Genomic DNA, 13,248 nt, shown 5'->3' with positions numbered 1-13,248 from the left:
CTAGTGAATGTTAGACACAAGTAAACTAGCAAATGTAACGTGTTCTGTAAATGTTATGGTACGGAAAACACATCGTGCTATAGAGCAGATGAAAGAGTGCTTCCCACAAGCTTGAAAGGGTCAGGATAGGTATTAAGAGAAAATGGAATCAGGCCTGCTCCTCCTTACATGACAAAAATTAGCCCCAATTTCAATCATGTATCAAATCTCTCCATTAGTAAACGTAAATGTTCTCCTCACTCTTTCAATTTTATCTATCATAGCAGGCAGCTGAGGTGGACTAAACCAGACCCAATTACGTAAAATCCTCGCATACTCCTCAATCACCCACATAGGCTGAATAATAGCAGTACTACCATATAATCCAAACATCACTATTTTTAACCTAGCTATTCACATTATCCTGACGACTACCGCATTCCTAGTACTCAACTTAAACTCGAGCACCACAATCCTGTTGCTATCTCGCACCTGAAACAAACTAACATGAATAGTACCTATAATCCCATCCACCGTACTGTCCCTGGGAGGCCCACCCCCACTAACCGGCTTCCTACCCAAATGAATTATCATCGAAGAATTCACAAAAAAAATAGCCTTATTGTTCCCACTGCCATAGCCATTATCACCCTCCTCAACCTCTATTTTTATATGCGCCTAATCTACTCCACCTCAATTACACTATTCCCCATATCCAATAACGTAAAAATAAAATGAAAATTCGAAAACACAAAACCCACCCCCCTCCTCCCCCCACTCATTGTCCTCACCACCTTACTTCTACCCATCTCCCCCCTCATACTGGCCATCTCATAGAAATTTAGGTTAAACATAGACCAAGAGCCTTCAAAGCCCTCAGTAAGTTACAAGACTTAATTTCTGCAACTCTAAGGACTGCAAAACCCTACTCTGCATCAACTGAAAGCAAACCAGCCACTTTAATTAAGCTAAGCCCTTACTAGACCAGTGGGACTTGAACCCACAAATATTTAGTTAACAGCTGAATACCCTAATCAATTGGCTTCAATCTACTTCTCCCGCCGCAAGGAAAAAAAGGCGGGAGAAGCCCCGGCAGGTTTGAAGCTGCTTCTTCGAATTTGCAATTCAACATGATAATCACCTCAGGGCTGCTAAAAAGAGGTTTAGCCTCTGTCTTCAGATTTACAGTCTAATGCCTTGCTCAGCCATTCTACCTTCTACCCCGCCCCTCCCTCTGCCCCCCCACTGATGTTCGCCGACAGCTGATTGTTCTCCACAAACCACAAAGACATTGGAACACTGTATCTATTATTCGGCTCATGAGCTGGAGTCCTGGGCACAGCCCTAAGTCTCCTTATTCGGGCTGACTTAGGCCAACCCGGCAATCTCCTAGGTAATGATCACATCTATAACGTCATCGTCACAGCCCATGCATTCGTAATAATCTTTTTCATGGTAATACCCATTATAATTGGTGGCTTTGGCAATTGGCTAGTCCCCTTAATAATTGGCGCCCCCGACATAGCATTTCCCCGCATAAATAATATAAGCTTCTGACTCCTCCCTCCCTCCTTCCTACTACTGCTCGCATCCTCTGTAGTAGAAGCCGGTGCCGGAACAGGCTGGACAGTCTACCCTCCCTTAGCAGGAAACTACTCTCATCCAGGGGCCTCTGTAGACCTAACCATTTTCTCCTTACACTTAGCAGGTATCTCCTCTATTCTAGGAGCTATTAACTTTATTACTACAATTATTAATATAAAACCCCCTGTCATATCTCAATACCAAACACCCCTCTTCGTCTGATCGGTCTTAATCACAGCTGTCCTACTCCTCCTCTCCATTCCAGTCCTAGCTGCTGGCATTACCATACTATTAACAGACCTCAACCTTAATACCATCTTTTTTGACCAAGCAAGAGGAGGGGACCCTATCCTGTGCCAACATCTGTTTTGATTCTTTGGTCACCCCAAAGTCTATATTCTCATCCTACCAGGCCTCGGAATGATTTCCCACTTTGTAACATATTATTCAGGAAAAAAAGAACCATTCGGTTACATGGGTATAGTCTGAGCCATAATATCAATTGGTTTCCTAGGTTTCATTGTATGAGCCCACCATATATTTACAGTAGGGATAGATGTAGATACACGAGCCTACTTCACTTCCGCTACTATAATTATCGCCATTCCCACTGGCGTCAAAGTATTTAGTTGGCTCGCTACACTCCACGGAAGTAACACCACACGATCTGCTGCAGGGCTCTGAGCCCTAGGTTTTATTCTCCTCTTCACTGTAGGCGGCCTTCCCGGTATTGTACTAGCAAACTCATCATTAGATATTGTACTACATGACACATACTACGTTGTAGCTCACTTTCACTACGTTTTATCAATAGGGGCTGTATTCGCCATCATAGGGGGTTTTATCCACTGATTCCCCCTATTCTCAGGTGATACTCTAGACCAAACCTATGCCAAAATCCATTTTGCTGTCATATTTGTTGCCGTAAATCTAACCTTCTTCCCACAGCCCTTTCTTGGCCTGTCTGGAATACCCCGACGTTACTCCCACTACCCCGATGCATATACCACATGAAATATTCTATCATCTGTAGGCTCATTCATCTCCCTAACAGCAGTAATACTAATAATTTTTATAATTTGGGAAGCCGTCACCTCAAAACGAGAAGTTCTAATAATTGAACAACCCTCCACCAACCTGGAATGGTTATATGGATGCCCTCCACCCTACCATACGTTTGAAGAACCTATCTACATGAAACCTAGGCAAAAAAGGAAGGAGTCGAACCTCCCAAAGCTGGTTTCAAGCCAGCCCCATAACCTCCATGACTTTTTCAAAAAGATATTAGAAAAACCATTTCATAACTTTCTCGAAGTTAAATTACAGATTAAACCCCGTATATCTTAATGGCACACGCAGCGCAAGTAGGTCTGCAAGACGCTACATCTCCTATCATAGAAGAATTAATCATCTTTCATGACCATGCCCTCATAATTATTTTTCTCATCTGCTTCCTAGTCCTATACGCCCTTTTCCTAACACTCACAACAAAACTAACACTAACATCTCAGATGCCCAAGAAATCGAAACTGTCTGAACAATCCTGCCCGCTATCATCTTAGTTCTAATTGCCCTCCCATCCTTACGTATCCTTTATATAACAGACGAAATCAACGGCCCCTCCTTTACAATTAAATCAATCGGACATCAATGATATTGAACCTACGAATATACCGACTATGGCGGATTAGTCTTCAGTTCCTACATACTCCCACCGCTATTGCTAGAACCAGGTGACCTTCGATTCCTTGACGTTGATAGCCAGGTAGTCCTTCCACTTGAAGCCCCGTTCGTATGATAATTACATCACAAGACGTTTTACACTCATGAACTGTCCCCACATTAGGCCTAAAAACAGATGCAATCCAAACCACATTTACTGCTACACGGCCAGGAGCATACTATGGCCAATGGTCAGAAATCTGCGAAGCTAACCACGGTTTCATACCTATCGTCCTAGAATTAATTCCCCTAAAAATCTTCGAAATAGGACCCGTATTCACTTTATAACCCGCCTTTCACTCCCTCTCCAGAGTTCACTGTAAAGCTAACCCAGCATTAACCTTTTAAGTTAGAGACCGAGAGAATCATTATCTCTTTACAGTGAAATGCCGCAGCTAAACACCACTGTATGACCTACTATCATCACCTCAATACTCCTCACATTATTTCTCATCACCTAACTAAGAATACTAAACACACATTATCATCTGCCTGCCCCACCAAAATTTATTAAAATAAAAAACTACAATAAGCCCTGAGAACCATAATGAACGAAAATTTATTCACTTCATTCATTACCCCTACAGTACTAGGTCTACCCGCCGCAGTACCAATCATCCTATTTCCCCCCTTATTGATCCCAACCTCCAAATACCTCATCAACAACCGACTAATCACCACTCAACAATGACTAATTCAACTTATCTTAAAACAGATAATAACGATACACAACACTAAGGGACGAACCTGGTCCCTTATACTAATTTCCCTGATTATTTTTATTGCCACAACCAATCTACTCGGACTCTTGTCCCACTCATTTACACCAACTACCCAACTATCTATAAACCTAGCCATGGCAATCCCCCTATGAGCAGGCACAGTGACCACAGGCTTCCGCTTTAAAACCAAAAATATTAGGGTGGTTCCTTGGGTGACCTCTGGGACTCAGAAATGGAAAGGGGCTATTCCTAGTTTTATTGCTAGGGCTGTTGTGATTATTAATGACGAGTATTGGTTGGTGGCGTTGGTTATGGTTCATTATCCAGAGAGTATGTTGTTGGAGAGGACGGCTATTAGAAGGATTATGGATGCTGTTGCTTGTGTAAGAAAATATTTGATAACGGCTTCTGTAGAGCGGGGGTTTCTTTTTTTAGTTAAGATTGGAATAAAGGCCAGTATGTTTATTTCTAAATCTACTCAGGTAAAAAATCAGTGTGAACTTAGTGTTGCAATGAATGTACCTGCGAAGACGGTAGAGTAGATGATGGGTTGGGCTAGGGGATTAATTAGTACGGGAAGGAGATAACCAACATTTTCGGGGTATGGGCCCGATAGCTTATGTAGCTGACCTTACTTTAGGATAGGGTGTGACAGGTGGCACGGAGAATTTTGGATTCTCAGGGATGGGTTCAATTCCTATGGTCCTAGAAATGAGGGGATTTAAACCCCTATTATTTACTCTATCAAAGTAACTCTTTTGTCAGACATATTTCTTAAGTTTGGGGGGGAATGCTGGCGATTGTAGTAGGTATAGAGATGTGTCATATGAGTAGTGCCAGAGTAAGTGGTAGGAAGTTTTTTCATGGGAGGTGTATGAGTTGATCATAGCGGAATCGGGGATATGCTGTTCAAATTCATAAAAATAGGGATGTTAGGAGTAGGGTTTTAATGATGAAATATGTTGTGTAGAGTTCTGGGGAGTGAATGTTGTATACTGTTCCTAGGAAGATTGTAGCGGTGAGGGCGTTTATTATAATAATGTTTATATATTCGGCTATGAAGAATAGGGCGAATGGGCCTGCAGCATATTCAATATTAAAACCTGAGACTACTTCAGATTCTCCTTCAGTGAGGTCGAAGGGGGTTCGATTGGTTTCCGCTAGTGTGGAGATAAATCATATTATAGCTAAGGGTGATGATGGCAGGAGTAATCAGAGATGTTCTTGTGTTGTGATGAGAGTACAGAGGTTAAATGAACCGCTTATTAGTAGTACTGATAATAGAATGATGGCTAGGGTGACTTCGTATGAGATTGTTTGGGCTACTGCTCGTAATGCACCGATTAAGGCGTAGTTCGAGTTGATGCTCATCCTGATCAAAGGATGGAGTAGACGGCTAGGCTGGATGTGGCCAGGATAAATAGGAGGCCTAGGTTAAGGTTAACCAGGGGGTTAGGTATAGGGAGGGGGGCTCATAATAGGAGGGCGATGGTGAGGGCTAAGGTTGGGGCCGTGATGTAGAGGGTGATGGTAGATGTGGAGGGTTTTAGGGGTTCTTTGGCGAAGAGTTTTATAGCGTCAGCAAAAGGTTGTAGTAGTCCGTAGGGGCCTACAATGTTGGGTCCTTTGCGTAGTTGCATATAACCTAGGACTTTTCGTTCAGTTAGCATTAGGAATGCTATGGCAATTAGAATAGGTGCAATAAGAAGTAGGAGGTTGGCTATGGGCATGTTGTTAAGAAGAGGAATTGAACCTCTGATTATAAAGTTTTAAATTTTATGCAATTGCCGGGCTCTGCCATCTTAACAAACTCGGTTCTTGAGTAAGTGTAGGCACAGTATTAAATGGAGATAATATCATTTATGGGGGGGAGGCGCTTTGTGAAGTAGGCCTTATTTCTCTTGTCCTTTCGTACAGGGAGGAATGTAGAATAGATAGAAACCGACCTGGATTGCTCCGGTCTGAACTCAGATCACGTAGGACTTTAATCGTTGAACAAATGAACCTTTAATAGAGGCTGCACCATCGGGATGTTACCTGATCCAACATCGAGGTCGTAAACCCTATTGTTGATATGGACTCTAGAATAGGATTGCGCTGTTATCCCTAGGGTAACTTGTTCCGTTGGTCAAATTATTGGATCAATTGCACGCGGTAACTCGTTTTGACTGGTGAAGTCTCAGCATATGTTGCTCGGAGGTTGGGTTATGCTCCGAGGTCGCCCCAACCAAAATTTTTAATGCAGGTTTAGTGGTTTAGAGCCTGTGGGTTTATTGGGTGTTGTTTGCATTAGTAAATTGAAGCTCCATAGGGTCTTCTCGTCTTGTTTTATTATGCCCGCCTCTTCACGGGCAGGTCAATTTCACTGGTTGAAAGTAAGAGACAGCTGAACCTTCGTGAAGCCATTCATACAAGTCCCTATTTAAGGAATGAGTGATTATGCTACCTTTGCACTGTTAGGGTACCGCGACCGTCGGACATATGTCACTGGGCAGGCAGTGCCTCTAATGCTGGTAATGCTAGAGGTGATGTTTTTGTTAAACATGCGGGGTAAGGTTTTCCAGGTTCCTTTTACTTTTTTTAACCTTTCCTTATGGGCATGCCTGTGTTGGGTTAACAGTAGGGATAATAATGGTTTGTTGATTGGTTGTAGATATTGAGCTGTTAACTGTCAGTGTAATATTGTGGACTGATGTAGGCTTATGCAGAGGAGAATATTTTCATGTTACTTATACTAACATTATTTCTTCTATAGGATAGTAGATTGGTCCAATGGGGTGTAAGGAGTTCAGTTGTGTGTTTGGGATTTCTTGGGTGGTTGGGTGTTGAGCTTGAACGCTTTCTTAATTGATGGCTGCTTTTAGGCCTACTATGGGTGTCGTATTTTTTACTCTCTTTACAAGGTTTTTCCCTAGTGTCTAAAGAGCTGTTCCTCTTTAGACTAACAGTTAAATTTACAGGGAGATTGGGGGTTCTGCAGGTAAACTTAAAGTTGAACTAAGATTCTGTCTTGGACAACCAGCTATCACCAGGCTCGATAGGTTTGTCACCTCTACCTGTGAATCTTCCCACTATTTTGCTACATAGACGGGTGTGCTCTTTTAGCTGTTCTTACGTAGCTCGTCTGGTTTTGGGGGTCTTAGCTTTCGTTCTTCTTGCAAAGTTACTTCTAGTTAATTCATTATGCAGAAGGTACAGGGGTTAGTCCTTGCTATGTCATGCTTGGTTATATGTTTTCATCTTTCCCTTGCGGTACTACATCTATTGCACCGAGTTATAATTTCTATCGCCTATACTTTATTTGAGTGAATGATTTGGTTAAAGTTGTTTGCTAGTAGGGTGGATTGGGTTTGGGGCTAGGGTTAGCTCAGAGTGGTCAACTTGAGTTGAAATCTCCCAAGTGTAAGCCGGGTGCTTTATATTAAGCTACACTCTGGTTCGTCCAAGTGCACTTCCCAGTACACTTACCATGTTATGACTTATCTCCTCTATATAAATGCATAGGGGTTTTAGTTAGATAGTCCTTGAAATATAGTCGAGGAGGGTGACGGGCGGTGTGTACACGCTTCAGGGCCCTGTTCAACTAAACACTCTACTCTTAGTTTACTGCTAAATCCACCTTCGACCCTTAAGTTTCATAAGGGTTATTGTAGTTTTCTGAAGTAGAAAATGTAGCCCATTTCTTGCCATGGGCTACACCTTGACCTAACATCTTTACGTGGATACTTGTGCTTACTTTGCAGCCTTTGTCAGAGTTTGCTGCAGATGGCGGTATATAGGCTGAGCAAGAGATGGTGAGGTTGATCGGGGTTTATCGATTACAGAACAGGCTCCACTGGAGGGATATGAAGCACCGCCAGGTCCTTTGAGTTTTAAGCTGTGGCTCTTAGTGTTCTGGCGAGCAGTTTTGTTGATTTAACTGTTGAAGTTTAGGGCTAAGCATAGTGGGGTATCTAATCCCAGTTTGGGTCTTAGCTATTGTGTGTTCAGAAATATTAAAGCCACTTTCGTAGTTTATTTTATATCAACTGGAGTTTTCTGCAACTCAGGTGAATTTTAGCTTTATTGGGGAGGGTGATCTAAAACACTCTTTATGCCGGTTTCTATTAGCTTGGGTTAATCGTGTGACCGCGGTGGCTGGCACGAAATTGACCAACCCTAAGGTTAGTATAGCTTAGTTGAACTTTCGTTTATTGCTAAAGGTTTATCACTGCTGTCTCCCCTGGGGGTGTGGCTAGGCTAAGCGTTTTGAGCTGCATTGTTGCGTGCTTGATACTTGCTCCTTTTGATCCTGGTGATCTAGAGGGCAACTTCACCGGGGCGGGGATGCTTGCATGTGTAATCTTACTAAGAACCAACAGAAAGGGTAGGACCAAACCTATTTGTTTATGGGGCAGTGTGGGCCCATCGAGACATTTTCAGTGTATTGCTTTGGGTGAATAAGCTACATAAACTGTGTTGGAGTGTATCTTTGGGGTAGAGTTAATTTGGGGTGTGGGATTAGTAGCGGTATGTGTGCTGAATAAAGTGACTAGAAGAAGAAATTAAATTGATAGAGCTGGTGAAGTGAGGTTGAGGAAAAAAGTTGGGTTAGTTAAGGGGTGACTGTTAAAAATGCATACCGCCAAAAGAGAAAATTTGAATTCTGGTTCAATTAGATTAGAGCTCTCTGTTTTTGGGGTTTGGCAGAGATGTCTTTCTTAGGTGGTATAACCAGAGGTGGGGGGAGGGGGGTTTGTAGAATTTTATCGTAGAATTGGTATGGAAAGTGGTTGTGGGTGTGCTCAATGGTTATTGTTATGTCCAACAAGCATGGATTAATTAACACCTTGTGGTGAGTATGCTCGTCCAGAATATTGAACGTAGGTGCAATTAATAACGGGATGGGGCAGGAATCAAAGACAGATACTGCGACATAGGGTGCTCTGGGGCCAGCGTTTCGCAATGCTATCGCGTGCACACCCCCCACATAAAAATACCAGATGCATGGAGAGCTCCCGTGACTGGTTAATAGGGTGATAGACCCGTGATCCATCGTGATGTCTTATTTAAGGGGAACGTGTGGGCGATCTTGGGTGTTATGGTCGTGAGGTAAAAACCAGATGCCGGATACAGTTCACTGTAGCTACCCCCAAGTGTTATGGGCCCGGAGAGAGGAGAGTAGCACTCTTGTGCGGGACATTGATTTCACGGAGGATGGTGAGCGAGAAACAACTATCTGAGGGGGAAATCCGTGGTTCCACATGAATTTCAAAATAGTTTTATCTAGTTCTGTGAGGAGTCTCAATGGTAGTTTAATAGGAATAGCATTGAAACTATAAATTGCTTTGGACAGTATGGCCATTTTAACAATATCGATTCTTCCTTTTCATGAGCATGGAATGTTTTTCCATTTGTTTCTGTCATCTCTGATTTCTTTCAACAGTGGTTTGTAGATCTCGTAGAGATCTTTCACCTCCCTTAGTTAGCTATATTCCTAGGTATTTTATTCTTTTTGTGGCAATTCTGAATGGGAGTTCATTTCTGATTTGGCTGTCAGCTTGACTCTTCTTGGTATATAAGAATACTAGTGATTTTTGTACATTTATTTCGTATCCTGAAATTTTGCCCAGTGTTAGGGAAGGGCAATGAGTCCCCTGAAATAAAGTTGTAGACATCAAAAGAGAATAAGGAGCGGAAAACAGCTATCTCCCTACTCCCAGTGAAGTTGGAAAGAGAAGGGAAATGACAATTCTGGGTCTCTCTAGAAAGGAAGTCAAAGGCAGATTCCAGAACATGCTCAGACCCCAGCCCTTTTGGGGCAGTTGTAATCTCAGAAGTGGCTGACTCAGTAAATCAGAAAAAATACAACCCTAAGAGACCTGAATAGTTGGAAAAGGAGCCATCATGAGAGTACAAGGATGACATATTGGAAATCACAGTCTGGGACCATGTAGATGTGGTGGAGGAAGAGGGTACCAACTTCAGACTGTATGTGAGAGACGGACCAAACAGCATAAACACGAACACATCCAATGCTTTATAAATTTATTTGCAAGAAAATATAAATTCTACAAATAAAAAATAAATCCAAAAGCAACCTTGAAAACAATTTTTGATGAATATGTGTTACTTAACATGGTTGATAAGAATTCTTATAAATCACAGTAGTCCAATTATTGAGATGGGTAAATGACACTTCCCATAAGAATATGAATCACCATTAACAATACATTTTGGTCAAAGTTCTTTGTCTTTCAAGAGACCTTATGTGGCTGTGTTTCAAAGAAAATAAAAATGAAAAACTTAGTTCTTCCCCAATACCAATTTGTCTCGCTGAAATTTCATGCCGTATCAACAAAATAACTCACACTGGCTGTTTACTTTTTCTTCCTCCTCAGACGTTATCAGGAATTACATAAAACAGCCTGAAATAATGAAAAAGATATTGTCTATCCACAAAACCTAATATCTAGCTTACTTATAATCTAATATTGCTCTATTTGCTATTCACTATAAGACAAAGGCATAGTATTGTCTCTGATTACCACAGTTGTTTGACTGAAATAGAATTATCCGCATCTACAGACTAGAAAACTGAGGCTTAGAATACTTAATGACAGCCCTAAAGACCCCAGTTACCTAGCTACAAATTCTAAAAAATTTACCCCAAAAATCCAAAAATTGTTTTGCTACAAAGTCTACAAAATCTACTTTAAAAATTTACCAAGTCTTTGCACTATAGCACATTATCTCTTCCTCAATCATGTTGACCTTTCTCAGGCCAAAATTCTCTTTCACCTCTTAGAAAGCTTCTAGGAAGGGTTGACTTTCTCATGGGCAGATGGTCAGGACGTTGCCACTCTCCCCTTCTCCCAAGAGCTCCAGACAGAAGAATGGACGCAAAGGCTCCAAAGAGAAGAAACCATCGTGTGTATAGATGAGGACATTATTGTCAACATCAAAAAACTGGATTTCTTCTAAGTCAACATCCAGGAAGATCCCCACACGGCGAAGGCCAGGGCTTGCAGGAATTCTCTCCAGATCGGTGTTAGCATGGATTGCTCCTGCATTCATGCTAATGATCCAGAAGCCATGCTCAGGGGATAAATCACTGCTCTTTCTGTCAGCCGACTCCTTGCAGACACCCAGGGACCATGACTTCACCTCTCCCACTTCAACCTCCCAGTAATATTGGCCGGAGGAGAAGCAGGGAGTACCCAGGACACAGGTCAGCCTGGGATCTTTTGTCAGGTAGTGGTGGATCTTCCCACACTGAGCACTTCTTAGATCACTGGAGAAGACAAGGAGAGAGCTGGCAGTGGCTGCATCCAGGGTCACATCCTCCCAAAAATGCCGGAGCTCCTTCCTCATGTGCAGACTTTGCTCAAGTCGGTTACGGTGCTGCTTGGTGATAAGTACTATGGCTCTCACTTGCCATTCTTCCAAAGGAAGTAGCTTCACCACGTCTCGACACAAGGGGCACGTCACTCTAAAATCATGGTTTTCTAGCATCCAATTCTGGATGCAATCAAAGCAGAAAACGTGTCCACAAGAGAGAGAAATGGGAGAGAAGAAAAAATTCAGGCAAACTGGACAGGACAACTCTGATAGCAGGTATTGGGCCATGGCTCCTAAGGGTTACTCCTTAGCTGTGAAGTAAACTGAAATGATCCTTTATTGGCTTCTGGAAGCACTTGGGAGCCCTCAGTACACAATCCACTCTTCAATAGTCTAAATCCAAGATTAAATAATACAAATTAATAAATAAGTTACTGGCATACATAAATGAATTATGTTATTTAATAAATAATAATAAATTTATTAACTAAGAAATTAAGAATAACAAAAAATAAATAATATTTCTGTTGTTTGTGTATGAAAGTGACACTGAATTGCTAGAGAATCACAGTAATGTAGTCATGGTGATAAAAATGATTTCAAAACTCTTCAAACTCTAGATAATCACAAGACAGAAATAGGACAGTGGAAACTTTCTTTTCAGACAGTGCAGCTTACCTAGTCTGAAGACTTCCAGGTGATGTGTTGGCTGCTCTGGCCAAAGTTTCTCCTAATGGGGGCTGAATTCAAGTGGGTCTTTAATAGAATCTCAGTATAGTCTCCACTCAGTATTTCTTTGTAGATCACCTGCAATGCAGGAAAAAGAATTTTCATGTCTAAATTCAATCATGAAAATAAAGCAAATTCTACATTAATCATCACAGAAAAGTGACTCTAAGGAATCCTGAGAATTTCCAGGAAAATTACCACACGTGAGTAAAGCCAGCAAAATCCACTGCAAAATGAGATGCCCATAGAAGAATCAAGTATAAAGTGTTATTAGATGAAATGCTTTAAAGCACTCTAAGAAAACTAATTAAGGCTTGAATTAATATGAATAAAAATATCATAGTCATCAACTTCTCCAAAATAATCATGCCTGAATACAAACCAAAAAGATGTTCCAGACAAGGAAGATGCCCTCCAGTTACCCCAACTGCTCCCAAAGCTTGAGAGCCTCTGGTGCTCCCAGAGGACTTGCCACCATGGCTGTCATTCTTTGAAGGTGCTATCTCTGACATGCTGGGCACAGCCTACTGGACCAGGCTAGACCCATGACCCAAAGACAGCCTTGCAAAGCTGGACAGCACCTTTGAGATGATGTGAACAGAGGACTGTTCTCCAATAGGAGACTGCACTGAGCAGTAACTAGCAGAACTTCTTACCAAGAACCCACAAATCACACATTCAGTGGTGACAGTAGTAACAGAATGAGGGACAGAAAGAGGAGCAGCATCAACATTACCAGAGAGAGGAAGTGATGAACACCGCTGAGGCCAGCCTAAGACTGAGTTACTAGAACTGTCCTACATCCCAGAACACATTCTCTAATCTCTTTCCAACAAATACTTATTGAGCCCCTTCTGTGCTCTTGGCCTCAACTGGACTCTGGAAATACAAACGTGTGGAATAAACAGGGTATCTGCTCACATAAAACTTTGTCTTCCAAGTCCTGATCAGCATTCCAATCTCATGGTGTCTGGCTGGCAGACAACCAGAGATTACCTCTTTCTTAAATTCTGTTATCTCTTTCAATTTAATGGGAAATTTAACATGGTGCTGGAAATCTAATTGCCTAACCCACCTTGGAATGTATCTAAGAAAACAATTTTACAAAAGAAAAAAAAATGCTACACTTATTCACAAGTTGTTCATTTCAGTGTTAACTACCACCCCAAATGATCAGGAACAATCGAATTAT

General features: G+C 41.8%; 1 protein-coding gene and 2 pseudogenes across 1 annotated transcript; 1 reads left to right on the top strand and 2 right to left on the bottom strand.

Annotated features, from left to right (window-relative positions):
* The first annotated feature begins 2,909 nt into the window (after nucleotides 1-2,909).
* Nucleotides 2,910-3,575, top strand: LOC129060034 (cytochrome c oxidase subunit 2-like; annotated as a pseudogene).
* Nucleotides 3,576-4,743: 1,168 nt separating this feature from the next.
* LOC129059829 (NADH-ubiquinone oxidoreductase chain 1-like) lies at nucleotides 4,744-5,737 on the bottom strand (annotated as a pseudogene).
* A 5,083-nt stretch (nucleotides 5,738-10,820) lies between these two features.
* On the bottom strand, nucleotides 10,821-11,615 carry LOC112133910 (ret finger protein-like 4B). The gene has a single exon (XM_063724957.1). The coding sequence runs from the start codon at nucleotides 11,613-11,615 to the stop codon at nucleotides 10,821-10,823; it is 795 nt and encodes a 264-aa protein (XP_063581027.1).
* Nucleotides 11,616-13,248: the final 1,633 nt, after the last annotated feature.

This window comes from Pongo abelii, chromosome 5 (assembly GCF_028885655.2).
Source record: "Pongo abelii isolate AG06213 chromosome 5, NHGRI_mPonAbe1-v2.0_pri, whole genome shotgun sequence".
In the NCBI taxonomy this organism is placed as follows: Eukaryota; Metazoa; Chordata; class Mammalia; order Primates; family Hominidae; genus Pongo; species Pongo abelii.
This window is presented reverse-complemented; position numbering and strand designations above follow the sequence as displayed.

Coding starts and splice junctions, on each gene's coding strand:
- LOC112133910 (XM_063724957.1), bottom strand. CDS start 11,615: ATGGCCCAATACCTGCTATCAGAGTTGTCCTGTCCAGTTTGCCTGAAT.